The 24,069-nt window shown below is 43.1% G+C and overlaps 1 protein-coding gene across 1 annotated transcript; it reads left to right on the top strand.

Moving 5' to 3' along the window:
- The first annotated feature begins 582 nt into the window (after positions 1–582).
- On the top strand, positions 583–24,069 carry LOC141004564 (scavenger receptor cysteine-rich type 1 protein M130-like). Its single transcript, XM_073476134.1, has 10 exons — positions 583–780; positions 9,011–9,343; positions 11,622–11,909; positions 15,389–15,679; positions 17,467–17,784; positions 18,133–18,447; positions 18,811–19,113; positions 20,524–20,850; positions 20,986–21,306; positions 23,642–24,069. Exons 1-10 carry the CDS (start codon positions 657–659, stop codon positions 23,668–23,670), a joined length of 2,649 nt encoding a protein of 882 aa, XP_073332235.1. The 5' UTR covers positions 583–656; the 3' UTR covers positions 23,671–24,069.

Here is a 24,069-nt window from a genome sequence, read left to right as displayed (position 1 = left end):
GACTCTAGTTCTCCCTGAGAAGGTGGGGCTCGGAGTGCTGAAGGCTGACACCAGAAACCGTGTTTGGTGGCACTGCTTTCACCAGTCTTCTCCATTGTGTACTGCACTGAAGGAACTGAGATGACCAACCGCTGGAGAGTGACTGACTACAGTGCAGATGGACACATCATCATGTCGGTCCTCTTTCAGTTCACCAGGGAGCCTGCAGGGTATGCAGGGCCTCTCAGACAGGAGAAGAGGAAGGACACAGAGGAAGAGCAGCAGCAGGAGCAGCAGCAGCCAGTCTCTACCAAAGAAACACATGAGACTGTGATGGACATTTGCTCTGAGGCAGCTTTTGGTCCCTTGAGGATTCAGCATCTGACAGCTGGTATACTGTCACTCATGAGAGCCGGTCTCTGCGTCTGGCAGGGCCAGCGACGGCCCCTGGTAGCGCCTGGTACCGGGGCCCATGCACATATTTGTATGTAGTTTGTGTCATTGTGGTTTGGAACACAGGTCAGTGACCCAGTGAGGTCAGAGCAACAGGCTGCAGGAACAACTATGCAACTAGTGCAAACAAACTGCAGATTACAACCCTGCTGCATTCACCAAACAAGTTACCAAAACTGCATGTAGTCTCAGCTTTGTGCTTACATGAAATCAAAGCAATAAAAATGCTCTCAATCCAGCATAGTTTATTTTTGCGATGTTCTTTAGTGGTAGTTTGGCATTTTGTTCTGCTGATTACAGAGACCTCCAGTCTAAACCCAGAAGAAAAACATCCACAGCAGTCTACTGGTGAGTACCTCTGACTGGTGACACAGTTTGTGCAGTTGGGTCTGTTTCAGTTGAGTCTTTTATTCAGCTTGGTGCATAAGGACAGACAATGACAAACATAAGGAGCACTCAAATACTGAAGTATACTTTACAACGTGATTAAAAATCATTACATGTAATTTTCATAAAGCATGAATTAGCTGACATATGTTGTCTAGTATTTTGGTAATGAATTTAAGCATTTGCATGACCAGGATCTAAGAGTTTACTGATCCCTCACCGGGCTATAGCAGCTTACAGAAACATTTGAATACAACATAGAATAATATAAATATACACATATGACCAAGGTGGACAATTGCACAAGATAATTATATCAATAATACTATTACACACATAGTGTAGTGTTTTTAGTGTACTACTACACACACTGTAGTGTTTTTAGTGTACTACTACACACATAGTGTAGTGTTTTTAGTGTACTACTACACACACTGTAGTGTTTTTAGTGTACTACTACACACATAGTGTAGTGTTTTTAGTGTACTACTACACACACTGTAGTGTTTTTTAATATACTACTACACACATAGTGTAGTGTTTTTAGTGTACTACTGCACACATAGTGTAGTGGTTTTTAGTATACTATTACACACATAGTGTAGTGTTTTAAGTGTACTACTACACACATAGTGTAATGTTTTTAGTGTACTACTACACACAGTGTAGTGTTTTTTAGTATTCTACTACACAGTGTAGTGTTTTTAGTGTACTACTGCACACATAGTGTAGTGGTTTTTAGTATACTATTACACACATAGTGTAGTGGTTTAAGTGTACTACTACACACATAGTGTAATGTTTTTAGTGTACTACTACACACAGTGTAGTGTTTTTTAGTATTCTACGACACACATAGTGTAATGTTTTTAGTGTACTACTACACACAGTGTAGTGTTTTTTAGTATACTACTACACACATAGTGTAGTGTTTTTAGTGTACTACTGCACACACAGTGTAGTGGTTTTTAGTATACTATTACACACATAGTGTAGTGTTTTAAGTGTACTACTACACACAGTGTAATGTTTTTAGTGTACTACTACACACAGTGTAGTGTTTTTTAGTGTACTACTGCACACATAGTGTAGTGTTTTTAGTCTACTACTACACACAGTGTAGTGTTTTTTAGTATTCTACTACACACATAGTGTAGTGTTTTTAGTGTACTACTGCACACATAGTGTAGTGTTTTTAGTGTACTACTACACACATAGTGTAATGTTTTTAGTGTACTACTACACACAGTGTAGTGTTTTTTAGTATTCTACTACACACATAGTGTAGTGTTTTTAGTGTACTACTGCACACATAGTGTAGTGGTTTTTAGTATACTATTACACACAGTGTAGTGTTTTAAGTGTACTACTACACACAGTGTAGTGTTTTTTAGTATTCTACTACACACATAGTGTAATGTTTTTAGTGTACTACTACACACAGTGTAGTGTTTTTAGTGTACTACTGCACACATAGTGTAGTGGTTTTTAGTATACTATTACACACATAGTGTAGTGTTTTAAGTGTACTACTACACACATAGTGTAATGTTTTTAGTGTACTACTACACACAGTGTAGTGTTTTTTAGTATTCTACTACACACAGTGTAATGTTTTTAGTGTACTACTGCACACATAGTGTAATGGTTTTTAGTATACTATTACACACAGTGTAGTGTTTTTAGTGTACTATTACACACACAGTGTAGTGTTTTTTAGTATACTACTACGCACAGCGTAGTGTTTTTAGTGTACTACTGCATACAGTGTAGTGTTTTTTAGTATACTATTACACACATTGTAGTGTTTTAGTGTACTACTACACACATAATGTGTAGTATTATACTAAAAAAATAGCATAGAAGAATAATAAATAGAATTTCACAGAGAAAAATGAGAGGTTCCTGATGTGAAGATTTGGAGGCAAACCCCAAATTGAGTTTTCTTAGAAGACTGAATCATTGTGTAAAACTGAAAATTATGTTTATTTAGTTAAAAGTGAAGGTAAATACTAGAAAATTGCTGAGGAAGGTTCAGTCAAATTTGATTGAGTTTTCATAATTCAGGTGTCAGGCCAGGACCAAATGAGGACTCAGATGCAAGGGAAAATGAAATCAAACTCACTTTATTGAAATCAAAATTTCTTCTTTCAAGAAGTGATTAAATAAACAGGCTATAAAAACACTGTCTATCTGAAAACCTGACTAAGAACAGAATACTAGAATACCTCACCAGGGGGAAAAAACACAACATGGAAGGAATACTAAAAATAGAAATAATCAAAACCGAACACTATGCTAAAACAAAAATACTCTTACAATGAAGAAAACAAAAACTAGATAATAAACAAAATTCGCTCCCTAAGGAGGAAAACCAAATCTAATCTTAAAAAGGGCTCAAAAGGAAAAGGCTGACCTCAAAGGCGCTCTATCAAAAAGGGACAAAAGAAAAAGGCTCACCTCAACAGGGGCTCTATAATAACTAAGCTCTCTAAACAAAAATCACTCCGCAAGCGGGAGGAAAAAACGGAAATACAAAACAAGGAAAAATCTCTAAACTTAGAATTTATTAAACAAAAAATCACTCTTAAAAGAGGAAAAAATGACAACAACTTACGTGACCAAACTCTCTCTGTGAATACTTTAGCGGACTATGACAAGGAACAGAGGCTTAGGTGAACGAACAAACGAAACACTTCGGCACAAGACAAAGGGAAGACGCCGACTAAATACACATGAGGGAAATGGGGAACAGGTGGAAACGATTAGGGATCAGGTGAGACAATCAGACCGGTGACACATGAGGAAGGGCAAGTGACCTGAAACGAGAGGAGAATTAGATTTTCAAAATAAAACAGGAAGTAACGAGACAAAAAACCCAAGACGAGACAAACCTCACCGCGGTGTGACAGTACCCCCCCCCCTAGGGCCGACTCCTGACGGCCCAGGCTGGTCAGGGTGGTCCCTGTGAAAGTCCGTGATGAGGGTCTCGTCCAGGATGTGTCTAGACGGAACCCACTGTCTCTCCTCGGGACCATATCCTACCCAGTCCACCAGATACTGTTTACCACGGCCCCGGTTGCGAACTGCCAGTAACTGCTTAACCTTGTACACCGGACCGCCGTCTATTACTTCTGGGGGTGGCGGCGGGGCAGCGGCTGGCACCATCGGGCTCTCCTTAGCGGGCTTGACTCGGCTCACATGGAAGGTCGGGTGGACACGGAGGGATCGGGGCAGACGAAGGCGGACCGCTGCAGGACCAACAAGCTTGGTGATAGGAAACGGGCCCACGAACCGCGGCGCCAGCTTTCTGGAAGGTACTTTGAGATGCAAATCCCTCGCTGATAACCACACTCTCTGTCCTGGCTCGTAGGCGGGGGCGGGTCGTCTCTTGCGGTCCGCAGTTCCTTTGACCCGGTCTCCTTGGCGGACCAAAACCTGTCTAGCGGCGGCCCAGATGCGGTGACAGCGGCGGACCATGGCATGGGCGGAGGGTACCGACACCTCCCGCTCGTTGTCTGAAAACACAGGGGGCTGATAACCAAACACACACTTGAATGGTGACATACCTGTGGCCGAGGTGGGCAGTGTATTGTGGGCATACTCGACCCAGACCAGGTGTTTGCTCCATGTTGAGGGGTTCTGTGAGACCAGACACCGGAGGCCGGTTTCCAGTTGCTGGTTAAGGCGTTCGGTCTGGCCGTTGGCCTCCGTGATAACCCGAAGTCAGGCTGGTCTTCGCTCCTATGAGCCGACAGAACTCCCTCCAGAACCGGGAGATGAACTGGGGGCCCCGGTCTGAAACAATGTCCTTGGGAAATCCGTGAATCTTGAAAACATCGTTCATCATTATCTCCGCCGTTTCTTTGGCGGAGGGCAGTTTAGGTAAAGCAATGAATCTAGTCATTTTGGAGAATCTGTCCACCACCGTGAGGACCGTGGTGTTACCTTGTGAGACCGGGAGCCCCGTGACGAAGTCCATCGAGATGTCGGACCACGGTCTGGAGGGAATGGGAAGAGGCTGCAGGAGACCCATACGTGACCCGGAGGATGTCTTGTTGCGGGCGCAGACCGAACATGCCTCTACGTACTCCCGGACCTCCGGCTCCATGGAGGGCCACCAGAACCTCCGGGCGATAGCGAACATAGTTCTACGAACACCCGGATGACAGGAAAGCAGCGAGGTGTGGGCCCAGTGTATCACCTGTGGGCGTAATTCAACCGGGACAAACAAACGATTCTCTGGACACCCACTAGGTGACGGAGCCTCACCATTAGCCTGCTTAACCTCATTTTCTATCTGCCAGGTCAGTGCTCCAACCACACATGAAAGTGGGAGGATCGGTTCTGGGTCCTTGGCAGCAGGCTCGGGGTCGAAGAGACGGGACAGTGCGTCTGGTTTGACGTTTCGGGACCCCGGCCTGTATGAAAGAGAAAAAGAGAATCTGTTAAAGAATAGCGCCCACCTGGCCTGGCGAGAGTTGAGTCTCTTGGCTTTCTTGATGTACTCCAAATTCTTATGATCAGTCCATACGATGAATGGATGGTCAGCCCCCTCGAGCCAGTGTCGCCACTCCTCCAAGGCGAGTTTGACCGCCAGCAGCTCCCTGTTGCCCACATCATAGTTTCTCTCCGCCTTGGATAGCCGCCGTGACAGAAAAGCACAAGGATGCATCTTACCGTCCTGCTCTGATCGCTGTGAGAGAATTGCCCCGACCCCTTCGTTGGAGGCGTCCACCTCGACCACGAACTGCCGTTGAGGATCTGGCAGGGTGAGAATGGGAGCCGAGGTAAAGCGTTGCTTGAGGATCCGGAACGCCGCATCCGCGTCTGGGGACCAGTGGAACTGCACCTGCGTGGAGGTAAGAGCATGGAGAGGAGCAGCTATTGCGCTGAAGCCTCTGATAAACCGCCTGTAAAAGTTAGCAAAACCCAGAAATTGCTGAACCTTTTTGCGGCTATCAGGTGTGGGCCAATCGACCACAGCGCTAATTTTAGCCGGGTCCATCTGTACTCTTCCAGGGGCTACAATGAAGCCCAGGAAGGAGACAGTATCGGCATGAAATTCACTTTTTTCAGCCTTGACATAGAGTTGGTTGTCTAATAGTCTTTTTAACACCTGGGTTACGTGGTCTTGATGTTTAGTCAGGTTCGGGGAGTAGATAAGTATGTCGTCTAAGTAAACATACACGAAGTGGTCAAGAAAGTCTCTCAATACGTCATTTATCATGGCCTGGAATACTGCAGGAGCGTTTGTGAGACCAAAAGGCATGACTCGGTACTCATAGTGACCACTGGGGGTGTTGAAACCGGTCTTCCACTCATCTCCTTCTCGGATCCGCACCAAATGATAGGCATTGCGAAGATCCAACTTGGTGAATACTTTGGCTTGTTGAAGCTGGTCGAAGACAGATGACATGAGAGGAAGCGGGTAACGGTTCTTAATGGTTATGTCGTTGAGTGGGCTGTAGTCGATGCAGGGTCGTAGTGAGCCATCCTTCTTCCCGACAAAAAAAAACCCGGCTCCGGCTGGAGATGATGAGTGGCGGATTAGCCCGGCTTTCAGGGAGGTCTCGATGTACTCCCGCATAGCTTTCCTCTCGGGACCAGAGACCGCGTACAAGCGCCCTTTGGGGATGGTGGAGCCCGGAATTAACTCTATGGCACAGTCATAAGAACGGTGAGGAGGAAGTGATAGAGCTTTGGCTTTGTTAAAAACCTCTTTGAGGTGGTGGTAGCAGGATGGCACAGAGCTCAGGTCCGGGTAGTTGGGATCTGTGGCGGGGTTAACAGAGACCATATTAATGTCTGCGATTCCCTCTCCCCGAACTGAAATGTTCATACAGTCACGCGCACAGTCCCCTCCCCATCCCACAATCTTTCCCGTTCTCCAATCTATGTGGGGATTGTGACGTGAGAGCCATGGCTGTCCCAATATGAGGGTCTGTGATGGGGAAGTGAATACATAAAAACGGATGTTCTCTTGGTGATCGTTAATGCACATTTTAAGGGGGGTTGTGATGTGGGTGATAGTAAACAGTTCATGTCCATTAAGAGCCTTAGCTCTGATGGGTCTAGCTAAAAGTTCCGTGTTAAGGTCCAGTCTTTTAGCTAATTCCCAGTCCATCAAGCTTTCATCAGCCCCTGAGTCAATAAGTGCCTTGAGTTCAGTGGTGGTGTGGTGTGTTACCTGCACTGTGGTGAGAATACGTGAGGGAGTGTCTGTGGTCTTGAATTCGCTCACCACCATGGTCCTTTTAGCCGGGCAGGTGGAGACGAGATGCCCGGGTTCACCGCAGTAAAAACAGCGACCCTCCTGTAGCCGCCTCTGTCTTTCCTCCGGTGATAGCCTGGCTCTCCCCAGCTGCATAGGCTCTTCCTCTCCTTCTGGGCGAGGATAATGAGGCTGTTCTGGTGGAGGTCGCCGGGTGGTCGGCCAGCCAGGTGTCTGCATGCGCGGTGGTCTCAAGGTGCGCTGTTGTCTGAGTTGACGAGCTCGGTTATCCGTCCGGATCGCGAGGGCGATGAGCGAGTCAAGGTCCGGGGGAAGATCCAAAGGAACCAGAAGATCCTGAATAGGAGCCGCCAATCCCTTTAAGAACACGTCGTATAGAGCCGTTGTATTCCAGCCAATCTCGGCCGACAATGTGCGAAATTGGATGGCGTAGTCACACACAGAGTTGTTGCCCTGTTTCAGTCCGCTCAGCTCCCGAGCCTTTTCCCGGTTGGTAGTTACTGGGTCGAAGATCTTTTGCAGCGCCGTCTCAAAACCAGTGAGTGATCTGCAAACAGGAGAATCTTGGGCCCATTCTGCTGAGGCCCAGGCTTTGGCTCTGCCGGCAAGGTGGGAAATCATGAAAGCAATCTTTGCTCGATCAGTGGGAAAAGCTTGGGGATTTAACTCATAGTGTATGGAACAGTCTATGAGGAAAGCTTTACATAAGCCCAGTTCACCAGAGAATCGTGTAGGTGAAGCTAACTTACATGTAGCTCCCATGATGGTCGTAGTAGGAACGGGATTTACTGGTGGATTAGCGGCCACTGCCGGAGGCTCGGGTGCTGTATTCGTCTGCACTAGATGATTGTGCAGGCCCTGGAGTTGAGAGGAAAGAAGCCCCATCTGGGAGGCCATGGCGGTCTGGAACTCCTCCTGATGAGAGAGTCGGGCTTCTTGGGCTCGCAGGGCAGCAGTGAGTTGATCTATCCCTGCTGAGTCCATACTGGCCGAAGTGTAATGTCAGGCCAGGACCAAATGAGGACTCAGATGCAAGGGAAAATGAAATCAAACTCACTTTATTGAAATCAAAATTTCTTCTTTCAAGAAGTGATTAAATAAACAGGCTATAAAAACACTGTCTATCTGAAAACCTGACTAAGAACAGAATACTAGAATACCTCACCAGGGGGAAAAAACACAACATGGAAGGAATACTAAAAATAGAAATAATCAAAACCGAACACTATGCTAAAACAAAAATACTCTTACAATGAAGAAAACAAAAACTAGATAATAAACAAAATTCGCTCCCTAAGGAGGAAAACCAAATCTAATCTTAAAAAGGGCTCAAAAGGAAAAGGCTGACCTCAAAGGCGCTCTATCAAAAAGGGACAAAAGAAAAAGGCTCACCTCAACAGGGGCTCTATAATAACTAAGCTCTCTAAACAAAAATCACTCCGCAAGCGGGAGGAAAAAACGGAAATACAAAACAAGGAAAAATCTCTAAACTTAGAATTTATTAAACAAAAAATCACTCTTAAAAGAGGAAAAAATGACAACAACTTACGTGACCAAACTCTCTCTGTGAATACTTTAGCGGACTATGACAAGGAACAGAGGCTTAGGTGAACGAACAAACGAAACACTTCGGCACAAGACAAAGGGAAGACGCCGACTAAATACACATGAGGGAAATGGGGAACAGGTGGAAACGATTAGGGATCAGGTGAGACAATCAGACCGGTGACACATGAGGAAGGGCAAGTGACCTGAAACGAGAGGAGAATTAGATTTTCAAAATAAAACAGGAAGTAACGAGACAAAAAACCCAAGACGAGACAAACCTCACCGCGGTGTGACATCAGGTTCATATTTCTGAGGAAATAAGACTGTTTATATTGACAACCTCTCTATTGTCTTGAATTTTGTGCATGAAACTAAATCAGAGCTTCACTTTCGTCCTTCTTCGTTCAGCACCTGTTGATGCTCGGCTGGCTGAAGGAGGCAGACTCTGCTCTGGCAGACTGGAGATGAAGCATCAGGGAGGGTGGAGAGTTATGAACACCAAGGAAAGAGATGCCGCGGTGAAGGTCAGGTATGCAGAAGTGGCATGTAGGCAGATGGGTTGTGGCTCTGTAGTTTCCATAACACACAGCACCAACAACACCGGCCAGCGACCAGCGTGGGAAGTTAATTTCACCTGCAGGGGCACAGAGTCGACCCTGAAAGAGTGCAGCAACACCATAACCCAGAGTAGAGTGCAGGCAAAGCATACCTCTTCCTGGAGTCTGGAGGTGATCTGCTCAGGTAAGGAAAAAACTTTGGGCATCATGTAGCATTTTCATGTCAAATAATAAATAACCGCTTTATAGCAACTTTTTCATATTTTTCCAGGTCAAGCTTTCAGGTCAAATGTTTCCCCAAATCCTGTACAGTCAAAATTCTTTTGCCTTATTATTGAGGATGCAATGCGTATCATTTGCTGCTCTCAGAATTCCACGATGTCTAAATAATGTTAAGGCAAACATTAACTTGTTAAGTTGATAAAAAATAAGGTTCAAGGTTAATTCAAGTTATTTGTCATTCCACAACACAGGATTATAAAGCAAAATGCAAGTTGTAATTCCTACCACACATGAAAAACACTGCTCTGAAGTCTGGTGGGACAGCAGCAGAAATGTCTGTATCTTTTGTCAGATGACTGTGGCTGGGGTGGGTGTTGTCTTAGTATCCTCTGGGCTCTGTGCACATACCTCGCCTCACACAGACATCTTATTTATCAGGTAATTCTGGTGGTTTTGGTCTCTTTGAGGCTTGACAACAGTACCCCTCATTTTCAAGTGCCCCCTTGCCCCTCAGAACAGAGTTACAAAGGTAGTGGTTGAAATCATCAGGGGTCGTCTATGGTGTTTATGTAAACAGACGCAACCAGACTTTTCCAATCTGCCGTCTTCAGCTGTGATGATTTCTCTTGCGTGCCGTGGCAATCCAGGTATTATATCACAGAAAGGTAATGCACACCAAGGGCTTTAATGAAGTGCTGATCACTGTCAGCAGACTAGAAAGTGAAAAGTGTGGCACATTTTGGTTCCATATGCACCTTTCTTAAATTAAATGACATTTTCAGCCCTCAGGCCTTCTTCAAAATCAAGTCACAATGAAATACAGGCACTTGTGTTATAAAGGCCACACCCTAGTAACACATGTGCAAGTGATCAGACAGTCAACCAAGAAGCCTACTTTGACTACAAACTTTGAAATAGTCAGTGGCAGGATACAGCCCATCAAACTATTTCTTAAGTAAAAAGAAAAAAATGTTTCAAATTATATGTAAGGATTCAAACTCAAATACTTTGAGTTAAATACTTTTCAAAATGTTACACATTTCTGATTAGATTCTAATAGATAAAAGGCAAAAGTTAAACATCAGCTCTAAATGAACATCATAAACACCTTTAACCAAATATCCAGTAAATAGAGGTACCCTACACAAATTAAAATATATATATATGTATATATATATATATATATATATATATATATATATATATATATATATACATATATATATATATATGTAGAAAAGCTAACACGCAGCTTCAAATGAACATCATAAATCACCTTTATCTACATATCTAAAAAATGGGGTCTCTTACAGAAAGTATCCATGAGCTGCCAGGGTTCGTAAATGGTGGATTCAATAGTGCCCCCTCCTGGAAAGTAAAATATCCAAATTGAAGTGATTTTTGCAGGACTACCCCTCTATCCCAATAAGAATTGGGACACCCTAAACCCAGACATGAACACACAAAATGGAGGGGCAGGCCTAAGTGGTACGGGCAAGGGGTCTATTGAGATTGGGGTCAAAGAATCGAGTCCCTGAGTTGACCTTTCTTCAGGCCCTCACTTCAGGCCTCCCTCCACCACTCCTCCAAAACACATGAATATGCACTGCCCTACACCAACTACCCTGTAGCTCTCTCTGGCCAGCAGAGAGATGTGTTCATAGCTAGTTTACTGTGTTACACAAGCTCTCTTAGTTTTTCAGTCTGTAAATGCATTAGTAAACAACTCTGTTTAATGCCACAATCAGATAAACACAAGCAAAGTAGCCGTCAGAAACGCACCTCAGTCTGAAAAGGCTACGTAGCGCGACAGTTACTGCTCTCTGCTGTGGGCGCGTGTGCTTTGTGCTAAGTGGGTTAGCAACTGAACGAGTCTGTTGCTGTTGCTGCCGTCCACTTGTTCTCTGACTCAGCCGCTGTGTACTATCGTTAACCATATCCACATCCAATGTCTTACTTGCAGATAAGAACACACCTAACATTATCATAAGCTCACTAGCTCACTAGTAGCTTTAGCAATACAAGCAAACAAAAAGTGTTTCTAGAATATCTTACCAACCCTAGCTTTAAACCTCTGTTAGGGGGGATGTGTTAATTGAGACACAGCATCTGTCCCCACCCCAACCAGTGGTATGGTCTAAACTGCACCACACCAAAAGCCAAAAGACATCAATGCAGGAAAAGATTGACAGTGGTTTTATTTAAAATGTGCAGCTTAATCTCTGTGTGTCTGTTTTCAGAGTCCCTGAGGCTTGTTGGATCACCAAATGTCTGTGCAGGCAGTGTGGAGGTGAAGTCTGATCAGGGCTGGGTCTCAGTGTGTGAAGATGGCTTTGACACCAAGGCTCAAAAGGTATTCTGCAGGGAGCTTGGCTGTGGATCTCCGACTAATTTCAGGGGGACATTTAGCACAAGAGAAGGACCGCTTCTATCCAAACAGTTCCAGTGTGAAGGCAACGAGTCTCATCTTCAAGAGTGCGCCAGTTCATTCCGCACCGACTGCAGACCAGCATCTGGAATTTCATGCAGTATGTATACATTTATCAGCTTTACAGTATATGGGAAGACCTTAAAGCAGCTTCATTAAAATAACAGCTTCACTGTCATGTTGATGGTACAGTGTGTTGTAACAGGGTGAATGGTGTCTCTGTCACTTGTTTCTGCTCTATTTAACTTCAGTGAAATGGTAGGATCACAGCGTTACATACATGTTTACTTCAACATACACGTTTTTAACACATGATACTGTTATGACGTCATGAGTTTTGTCTGTAGTTAGCACCTACATTTCATCTGACAAATTATTACAGACCCGTGGTTTGTATTTACCAGTGATGTTGCACTCAGAAACTGTGGGGGGCGCCAAATCACACAAAATGCCAATTTCTACATAATGTTGCTTTAATGAAAACTGATTTCCGTAGTGTAACTTCCACCAGCACTTTTGGCCGCACCGGGTCAAACTGAGCCGTGGCAGGAAACCTGACAGAAAGATGTTTCTAAAAGTCAGTGTGCTGAGCTCTCAGTACTTTTGTAGCTTCTAACTGAATCTCTTTACTTTCTCTGAGTAGAGCCAGGCCGGCAGGTGTACACGGAAAAACGCCATTACTGACACCCCGCCTTAATGTCAGGGTCTTTCAACTCTATAGTTACCATAAAAAGAGAGGGCATTTAATACACATTGGATGATAAACTAAGCTGCCTACCTTTTTCCTCTAAATAAAATGATAAATATTCTGTTTTACATTGAAGACATTCATTCAATAGCAGAGCAAAGTATTTTCTTACTCCATCTGCACCTAATCCCTGCTTAATTTAGTTTGTATTTAAATCCAGTCTTTAGTTCAGTCTTTGTCAAGTCATCTGTTGAGTTTTCCTGAGTTTTCCTGAGCTTGCCTTTTTGTTTCCCTGATGTTTCTTTGGGTTTGCCTGTTCCATGTATGGCCATGATCGGTATTAAAACTTCATCACTCCATTGCACTTCCTGCCTGCTGTCTCATGCATTTGGGTCCACCTTCTTTGCTTAAGCTTGACACAGCCACATGGATTTGGAAACTGTAAAGTATAAATGGCATATACGTAGACCCATAATAAACTAGAATGGCACTCAGTACCTGTGCCAAGGCCCAACATTCTCCTTTAATTCAATCAAGCCTAATCCAATATCAAAGTAAACAGCCCTGTATCACTCTAAATTTAAACAACCCAGAACTGCTCAACCATAATTTAAACTCACTAGATCTTTAACAGCCAACCACTAGGACAGCAAAATGATGCAGATGGAGTCATAATCTCCATTGTGTTGAAGAATATTAGGTTGACGATTAAGTCGAGCTGAAATGAAAAATGCTTTTTTTTAACCATTTTAGATCACATCCACGAACCTGAGGTTCACCTATGTGCCCAAAGAAATGACCAAAAATCACTTTCTTTGTATTTTTATATTAAAAATTCAGTCATGTAAAACAAAATGTTACATTTGCTTTCATAAGCTTGAACCTTCAATTTTAACCAATAACATCGTGCCATCCACCATCAATCAATCTTCAACTTTAAGAGGTGAGCGAGTGGCACAGAGCTCAGATTTCATGTCAGAAAGAAAGTGTTTCACACATTTATAACTTTATTCAGTGATTTGGGTGGAACAGGATCATATTTAAAACATCATATGTTTTCTGGTTTCCCCTCTAATGTTCCCTGGCTGCTCTGCCTGAACTCTCCTGTGATTTACAAGTTTTGTGACGAACAGATGACTTGACTTGTTACTACAGTAACTGCTAACAGTGGCTACTTGGCCCAGTCTCCCAGGGAACACGGCCGGTGTCGGGACGGAACACAAACTCTGAGACCAACTGTGGCCAGTTTGACGACAGGAACTCCAGTACTGAGGTAGTTTAGCTGCTGTTGTACAGTTACCGCCTGCTTGTTTAGTCATGTAGTAACGCTAGTTGCTGACTGACGTTAGGCTGCCAGTAGTCCAACCCAGCAAGAAACCACCTTGGTACTCCATTCTCTGTCATTTGTCTCGTGTGCAGCCGTGTTTGGCCAGTGATCCTATTACTTCATCGGCCGGGTTCACTGGGAGCTCCTGGTCAGGCACTTTATCTAGAGTTGCACCAAAAGTTAATGGGGTTTATTCCAGGCCGAGACCCATCCTCCATCCAAGTTTAGTGGAAATTTATTCAGTAGTTTTTGTGTAATCCTGCTGACAAGCCAACCAACCAAAAAACGTTTAGCTAATACACAGTTTAATAAAAACACAATATAAGATGATTCTGCTGAAAACAGCTGCCTGGTTTATGAGAGTGGCGAGACTGAACCAAATTAAAATTACATTTGCAATCCACAAAACCAAAACAATAAGAAAACAAAGAGCTGAGGGGAACTCCAATGTTTGGCCGTGTTGTTTGTCACAACCCCAGTTTCACATATTGCATAGTCATTTGACCCGACTATGCAGTTCTTCTTAGCTTTACAGATGCTTTACCGGGGCAGCTCACCTGTCGTATATTCTGTGGCGATGCTGATGAAGATGTTTGAAGAAAAGCTCCGCCGACACTGTATTAGTTGTATAACAAATTTATTACAATAAGTTCAGTATCGTAAACAAGTAACACGTTACTTGGAGAGTCTCCAGCCGAATAATGAAACTCTCCCGAAGACATGCAGACAGCTCCTTATATACCGAGCTTGTTTTGGTCAAAGACTTAATTACCACACATGATCCACATCAAAGAGGGACAGATAAGAAGAGAGGCCTCTTCACCTCTGACCCAGGACTTCCATGACTCTGCTAAACTTTAACATTTTATACCTGTTACCTTGAATCATTAACCTCTTACCCCTGACCAAATCATCTCCAGGTCAGGAAGGCCCCAACAGCAAATAACACTCCAATATGTTTTCCAAATACTCATATTAATATGCTGCATATAACAGCAGACACCTCACACCCAAGTATGAAAATCTAGTCATCTATTCACTCAGGTCCACAAAACATTTCTGGAGCTTCACAGTAAAACAGCGTTGCAGCATTCTCCTAAACTTAACAACTTAAGTAGCTGGAGACTTGTTTTAAAATGTAATAAACAATCAATAAAACATAAAATGGCTCCATACAAGCTTCACAGCTACAGTGATGATTTCTGCTTAAAAAAGAGTGTTAATAATGTCTTTTCAATTCAATTTGGAATCTCCGGGCTTCCTGAGGCTTGGATTACATCAGAGGAGCTGTGTGGAGCAATTTTGTCTCGTTTTTTTGCTCACCTTTTCCCTTTGTAAATGAAATCCCCAGCTACCTCAGTTGATAAGGAGAATGGAACGCATTCGAGTACACTCTGGACCTGATGTTCCACTGGCATGAGGGTGAAAACATAATGACTAATGATTGTTCTGGTTTTCCAGTCTGTAAACTGGCTCATGAAGCTCTCTTCAGCATTTGATGCAATGTAGACCACATGAAACAGTGTTAAAGTAGGCATGCAATAACTCTCCTGTCTCTGTCCAGGTGATAATGATGTGAGACTGGTGGGAGGAGAGAGTCACTGTCGAGGCACACTGGAGGGAAAGTATGATGGAGAGTGGAGGCCCCTGAATGATCGGAGATTCTTGAAACCAGAACACTTTGCCGAGGTTTGTGTCCAAGTGGGCTGCACAGATGTCATCTCAACGTCGACAGGTCGTCTTTCAACAAGTCGACCTGTGTGGGAGCTGTCAATCCGCTGTGGTCGCACTGACTCTTTCTGTAAATCATGGAGAGGGAGTAGTTCTTCCTCAGTCATTACGGTGAATTGTTCAGGTAACAGTAAAATGTATCTATTTGCCTATCCTTTTTGTTGATCCTACATTGTTAATGATGACATCCATAGTTGGGATTACAAAGCTCAAAGCAATAGGATGCAGGGATGATGCATTTTTGAAGGCTAACCCGAAAGCTAGCTTTGCCCTGATTCCCTTGGCAAACACCACTGTTAGGTTATAAATTAACTACACTGTGGTCACATGACTTCAACGTCACCACCTATAAGCATCTTACTACACTACACACTTTACTATAAACTGACCAATATACAAGTTAGAGTCAGAATCGTTTGTAGCTAAAGTCGGCCTGTAGATAGACTAGTGAGGAGATGAGTCTCCGTGTTCACTGTGATGACGTTTAATATCCCCGACAACCTCTGTAGTCTCATTTAGACACTTGTTAGCAACCTCCGCTTTTAAGACACGTAAACGCGTTATAAACACGTTTAACGTTATATTTCAAACGTGGGATATTTACCAACTTATTTGATGTCATTGAGCAACCGCTGCATTGCGTATCTACTACGTCGCAGCTCCGGCAGTCCGGACCATTCCGTAGCAGATACGCAAGGCCTCAATTTCTGCCGGATGCTGGAGCACGGCTCAACCATTCAGCCGAATTCAGCACAAAGCAGACAGGAAGTCACACACCGAAACAACAACATAACATCCAATTAATTTTCATTAAAAAAACACTCCGTGTTGACGCTAGCACAAAAATCTCAAAAAAGAGACTAATCCAAGCACTTCTTTTAATCCTTCAGTAGGAAACACTAGCCTTTTGTCTTGTTGTTGTGTTTATAACACATACGTTTAACTGCGGTCGCGTGTGATTTTGTAATTATCACGGGAACTCCTCGGTCTCGCAACTTCAGCTGCTCAGCAGTGCACCACCGTGCTGCACTTAAAACGCAGCCAGAGGGGTTTGACAGATGAAGGAGCACGGAACTGTAACGGGGCCGTTCCGCAACGTACATGCAACCAGTGGAATTACTGGGTTAGCCTCCTGCTCCAGAGCAGGGCCAGCAAGCCCTACAGGCTGGCCACACTGGCTGCGCGAGCAAAGTGTGTGCGTTGTGTAACGTCTTGCTTTTCATTTCGACGTCCATGTTAACAGGTTAGCATGTAAAGTGAGGCTGCTGCAGCGCTTCATCTAGAGATTTACCACGACACGCACGTGGTTCTCGGCAAAAATAGACCTGAAAATGTCCTGTAGACAGTCATATGGACTTCATACCATCATTTCACTGAAAATGTCACAGACATGAAGAGAATCCTGTTTCCTCTCTTTCCCCCTCCCGCTTTCTCGCTCTTTCAGCAGGGTAAAGGAAAATCATGTCATCATATTTATATAATTATCAATGATAAACTCCATGTAAACAGACAGGGCAGGCAGGGGCCGCGCTGCAGCAGCAACACTGCCTGTGTAAACACAAACACGCGAGTGAGCCGCAGCAGCTCTGTAACGCAGCCACCACACACTACACAAGCTTCCAATGTGGCCAGCCTCAAGTCTGCATTTTGGAGTCGAGGAGCACTTAAGTTGCCACACACAGAGACATGACTCGGACTTGTACTGAAAAGACTTGAGACTCGACTCAGACTCACCTAATGACCCAAAAACTGAAGCTTTGGGATAATAGGTAAAAAAAGACTTGTGAGCATCTCTGGTATACATGGGATTAATTGATTGAGAACTGCTTTCAAAGTTTCAGAACTGATAACTATTTGTTATGCTTGAAATTCTGAAAAGAGCTCACTGCTCCACTGTCTTTTTCTCCCCAGAGGCCGTGAGACTTAAAGGGAACCACAGATGCTCAGGTGTGCTGGAGGTGAAGCCTGGTCTGTCGTGGGTTTCAGTGTGTTCCTCTTTCTTCACCCCAGAAGCTGCACTTGTTACCTGTAGAGAACTTGACTGTGGGTTTCCTCACAATCACTATGGGTGGTCAAATAACCACTATGATTTTAGTAGAGAGCTCATTTGGGATCGGGACTCTAAGTGTGAAGGCAGTGAGAAGCGTCTCCTGGATTGTCCCTCCACTACGCTCAACATCACAAAAGAGGAAATAAGTGCATGTGGCATAACTTACGTGACCTGCATGGGTAATAATCAAGACTATGTTAGTTAAACTATTTTAGTCCTTACAGGATTACTTTTTTTTTGTTGAATAAAACATTAGAAAATGAAAAGTGTTATGCTGTAGATAATATTAAATATGTATTATTTGACATAGTGTGTTCAAATGCCCTAGTGCCCGTAAAAAAATTCCAAGGAAAATCTTTTTCTTTATAAATGTATTTTATTGTAGATTTGCAACATTATCCTTAAAAAATGTTTTCCTACATATCACATATTCATCTTTTTCTTCAGGTATCAATCCAATATTAATGCATATGGATAATTTGCAAATAATCTAAGTAGTAACGTAACTCTTTTTTTTTTCTTTGCAGAACGTCCTCCTCCACCTCGTATCAGGGTGTATGTCCCTCAAGAGCTTGTGTCTTATGATTCCACAGAGGTTTTTAAGGGCCATCACTTTGCCATCATCTGCAGCGCTTATTCACCTTACAACATACTGTCCATCCGCCTTAAATCTGGTGTTAACACTGAACACCAGCACATCCAGTCAGCTGTTGATGGGAAAGCCATCTTCATGTTCCCTCCTGCAGAGGAGGCCCACAGAGGGACCTATCAATGCGATTACAACTATAATTTTAGTTCAGAAATCTTCTCTGTGCCAGACACTATATTTGTCGATGTGAAAGGTAAAAAGCGTATTAATGCAACAGATGAGGTATTCAGTTTCCAAGTTATAGCTTTAAATATCCTGTCTGTACCAATCATAATCATTTTTTAGCTATGTGTAGTTCAGTGTGTTAGTAGAAGGGAGGGGTATCAAGATATTATCTGTTTGTATGATATGTATAGCCAGCACTGGGACTAATACTGAACAAAGTCAGACTATGTAAAGATCTGGGATTCCATATGAACATGTCTGAGTAGCAGCTTAATAGAGAGATCTTTAATTGGGACACTGACGAGGTCAGGTCTCACATCCCACTGTACTTTTTACTTCCCATATGTGTGGATGGATTGTACTTGATTATTGACTGATTATTTAATTGCAGAGAACAATAATGTGAGGTTGGTGAATGGAGGCGGCCGCTGTGTTGGTAGATTGGAGGTGAAGCATGAAGAAAAGTGGCAACCACTGAGCCACCAGCACTCCTGGAGTCTGACAGAGGCAGCTGTGCTGTGCAGACAGCTCAACTGTGGCTCTGCTGTTTCAACCAGTAAAGTCGTCACCTTGACCGAACCTCTGCCTGCTTGGCGCTTTTACTCTGATTGTGACGGCTCTGAACGTGCGCTGATGGACTGTGGGACAGTTAGGAAGTGGCTTTCCTTTTCTACTGTTGAAGTTGTCTGTTCAGGTAAAAATGGTAGCAGTGTAACTTTTACATGGGCCTGATGATGATTTGAGCTCCAGACTAGCAGTTACCAGCCGTTTTCTATAATGTTGCCCACACCCCTGTCAGATGAACCAAGTACCCCTTCACTGACACCACTGCCCGTCTTAATGTCTTCATTTCAACTGATTTTAAACTGGAAGTTATAATTTTTCATACAGTTAAACTGTAAATGTTCAGTTTGGTCAAGTTTGTATTTGCTATTCAACGTGGATCTCTTAGCCTAGCCTTCTTTAAAGGAATAGTTCACTCTAGAACAAAATTCAGTCATTATCGACTCACCCACATGCTGATGAGAAGTCTGGTGTAGTTTCTTATTCCTCAAAGTGCAGCTGGAGACCCGCGGGGGTACCCTCCTGCAGCAAAAATCCATATAACGGGCATCAATGTGCCCGAGACGAAAAGGTCCATAAAACTACACAAAAACTTTGTAATATTCCTCCATACTGCTCGTCTGCGGTTTGCACTACGGAAGCCGTGCCAGACAAGATCAACAGAACTCGCGATAGATACACACCGGTATTTACATCCAGCTGTGAGCGACCAAGCGACACACAAACACAAGAGGGATCTGCCTGCACTAGTGATTTGAAACTTTGAAACTCACAGCTGGATGTAAATGTCCAAAACACTAAATTAAAAACCTACTAAAAGATTCTAAATATTCTACATAGACTGTAACCTAAAGAAAATATTGACCAATACACCTGATCTGTCATCATCAGCGGTGATCAGCCCTGTGACTGAAAAAATAAAAAACAAAAGACAAAAGAACTAAACTTGCCAGTGAACCAAAGCACACTGATTATAAAACTAGCCAGACCTCTCTCTGATTGCTAATTTAATTTACTAATAACAGCCAAAACAACAAACAGTACGTCCATGTTCCATGGATCAGTCCCCCTCTGCTTTCAGTGGCTGTCCCTTTGGGGCGCAAGTATGTGTGTGTGTGTATGGGTATTGAAATATGGTGAGGTGCTTTGGACATAGAGCCTTGTATCGCTCCTGATGAGCAGGATGGATGTGTGTTTGAATGGATGAATGTGGCAAGTGTTGCAAGTTGCTCTGGGGAGTCAGGAGACAGAGTAGAGAACACAAAAGAAAGTCCATCATCATCTTCTCCTTTGTAACATGAAGAATGTCTTACAAATCTCAGTCTACATAGCCTCAATTAAGAGTTAGCAGTCCACTTCAAGGGTTTTGTTTGCAAATATAAAACAGCATTTACGGCAGTTATTGCCGAATTCCAATTTCTAATGACGTTTACTGTTCTCATCCCATGTTTCATGTAAGACACAAAGCTATTATGATCACCCCTCAGATAACCTTTTAACACTAAGACATACACTGGTTTCACTTCATCCTTGCCAACAGAAATCCTGCTTCGGCCAAAAATTGCTGTTTTCTCTACGGATGTCCACTCTAACGACCAGGAGCAGGAGGTGCAGCTCTTCAAGGGCCACAGCTTCACCATCAGCTGCTCTGTGGGGCCACAATACCCTGGAGGTCACTTCAGCCTCATCTTCACTGGCCCCAACCAGACCCACAGCCTTACCCAACCAGCTGTCAATCACACTGCCTACTTCACATATAGTGGTCTAGATAAGGCCCGCCAAGGGAACTACAGCTGCATTTATCACAACTTTGTTTTTAATCATAACTTCACTTCTGAGAGCCAAAGCCTCTCACTCACTCTTAATGGTACGAAAATGGAATATTGTAAAATTTCTGCATAGATCCTTTTATAAAACACAACAATATATCAATAGATAACTGTTAGAAGTGACTTCCTACTGCGTAAACTTATCTGGGCTTTTCCTGTTAATCCCTGGCTAGATTTTGAAGGGGTGTTGTTGGACGATGGAGTGCTCAGAGAAGACGACAGCGAGCCCTGTGCCGGAAAACTATTGCTGTCGCTTGGGGACGAGTGGAGACACCTGAGCGCTGAATCAACAGTCTGGGACCTAAAGCACGCTTCTCTGGTGTGTAGACAGCTGGGCTGTGGTTCAGCTGTTTCAACCAAAGAGATCAATCTTCTCAAAAAGGAATACATGTGGCGTTTTTTCTCTGACTGTGATGGATCTGAGTCTGCACTGCTGGAATGTGGATCTGTCAAGCTGTGGATTTCCTCCTCTGCTGTCGAGTTGGTCTGCACAGGTGAGGCATTAACCAGCCCTCGGTCTTAGTGAGTAAGATGCACGAATACTCTGCCTCTTAAACAATTAGTCTAGGTTAAATACTGCAGAGGGAACAAAATTCTACATTTTGGGAATTTTATGTCTCAGAAAGTTGTGGGATAATCCAGAAATATAACATGCTATCTTAATTACGCTGATGACACACACTTATACCTATGAGTGTCCCCTGGAAACCTACAGTTGCAATCAAAATTATTCAACCCCCATTGGATTTTAGGTTTATTGGCAAAATTTTAAATTTTTCAGGTGTTTGCAATAAACAAATTACACAAGAACAGTTTAAATAGTTAAATAAAACTAATATTACAATACTAATAACTAGTATTATTATTTTATCCAAATTCAACACTAAGTCCTAACTACTGCAGTCTCAAAAATATTCAACCCCCTGAATAGAATTCCTCATAAGAGCACACATTTGCAAATCAGGTGTGGTCTCAAGCACACCTGATGCAACCAATCAAGGGCTTCATTAGTTGCATCAGGTGTGCTTGAGATAGAACACCTCAAATACCTGGACTGCTGATGGTGACGTTTCATTGCATGTTAGAAATATGGCTAAGTCAAGAGAATTGTCCAAATACTTCAGAGAAGAGATCATTGCCTTGCACAAACAAGACAAAAGACCTGCAGGAAGACTTGGTGGCAGCAGGCACTGAGGTTTCAGTTTCCACAGTAAGGTGCATACTAAACGCTGAAGGGCTCCATGCCCGAACTCCAAGACGTACACCACTACTGACACAAAAGCACAAGAAAAGTCGGCTCCAATTTGCTCAAAACTATATAAACAAGCCAAAGAGGTTTTGGTATTCTGTTCTGTGGACTGATGAAACAAAACTGGAACTTTTCGGGCCTATGGATCAGCGGTATGTCTGGAGGAGGAAGAATGAAGCATACGCTGAAAAGAACACCCTGCCTACGGTGACGCATGGCGGTGGCTCAGTGATGCTCTGGGGCTGCTTCGCTTCCTCTGGCACTGGAAACCTGCAGCGTGTGGAGGGCAAGATGAATTCAATCAAGTATCAGGAAATCCTGGGAGAAAATGTCATGCCGTCTGTGAGGAAGCTGAAGCTTGGGCGTCATTGGACCTTCCAACAGGACAATGATCCCAAGCATACCTAAAAGTCCACCAAGGCTTGGTTTCAGAAGAAGTCCTGGAAGATACTAGAGTGGCAATCATAGTCACCTGACCTGAACCCCATTGAAAATCTCTGGTGGGATTTGAAAAAGGCAGTTGCAGCACGCAAACCCAAGACTATTGGTGAACCGAAGGCCTTTGCCTGTGAGGAATGGGCTAAGATTCCTCAGGAACGCTTGCCAGAAGCTGGTTTCTGGCTATGCATCACGTTTGCAGCAGGTCATAACAGCAAAAGGCCGTCTGCTTAGTACTAAAGATGCTTGTCATGAAGGGGTTGAATAATTTTGAGACTGCAGTAGTCATTAACAGTGGCATTTTGTGATGAATGTGGAGAAACCACTTGTAATATTAGTTGTGTTGAGCTATTTAAATTGTTCTTGTTTGATTTGTTTATTGCAAACAGCTGCTAGTTTGTACATTTTGCCAATAAACCTAATTTGCAGTGGGGGTTGAATAATTTTGATTGCAACTGTAAGTCCTGTTAGATCACTAGTTTAATGTATCACAGACACAACTAAGGTAAAAATCTAAATTCTTTTTATGGGTACTAAAACCTTTTTAGCCTCTCTCTCCCTGGAAAATACCATACTTATTGAAAATCTTGGTGTTATCTTTCAAATCTGACTGTAATTTCCAGAGCCACATCACCAACTTAACAAAAACTGCCTTTTATCATCTTAAAAATATTACCAGAGGAAGTGACTTTTTGATTCAGGCTGATGCATTCAAAACCAGTGCATAATAACCAGTTTAAAAATGTGTCTAAAGCCCTACATGTCCTTGCTCCACAGTACATCTCTGCTTATCTAGTATGAACTGTTCAGGCCTGCTAGGTTTTCTGGCCAGATCCAGGTTCTGGTTGTTCAAAGAGTTGCATCCTAAAGTTCCTATTTGTAAGAGAAGCTGATTTAGTCAAATACTGACACTTTGGGGTGGCGATGAGTTGGGAATGAGACTCAAAAATCAACTTTTCTGACAAAAAGGGCCTTTTAATTTGGAGAAGAGCCTTTTGGTTTTCATCGTCCTACCTCCTGGAATAACTTTACAGATTGCATTGGAGTTGCTTCAACATTAACATTAACAGAAGCTTGCTGAAACCACTACTTGTCCACCTTTCCCTGCAAATCTGAAATAACTTTGTACTGTGACTCTTCAGGTCATCAAAGTGCTGCTGGCAAGAATTGAAGACATGAAGGTGGAATGTTAAAACCTTGAATAGTTCTCATCCTGGAGACAGACAGAGACTCAGCGATATACTTATAATCTACATTGAATTGAAGTGTTAAATGTATTAACTGCAGATAAAAACGATAGAAGAGGACATTATTAGCAGTAAGAGAATGGCTACAGTTGTATTCCTCTTAATTGTTTAAATGCAGACTAACTGTACCTGTTTACATATCAATAACATAAATAACAGTGTAATCTATTCTTTCATGTGAAGGTTATGTTCTCAGTTAAATAAGTTTGGTTTATCATTTCTTGCCATTTATTCAGTTGTATTGATCTTACCATATTTTGTAAAGTATTTTGAATTTCTTTGTGCTATTCAAATAAACAGACAACTGTATTAGATTGCACATA

The sequence above is a fragment of the Pagrus major genome, chromosome 1, assembly GCF_040436345.1.
Source record: "Pagrus major chromosome 1, Pma_NU_1.0".
In the NCBI taxonomy this organism is placed as follows: domain Eukaryota; kingdom Metazoa; phylum Chordata; class Actinopteri; order Spariformes; family Sparidae; genus Pagrus; species Pagrus major.
Note: the sequence above shows the minus strand (reverse complement) of the source record. Positions and strands in the feature narration are given on the sequence as shown.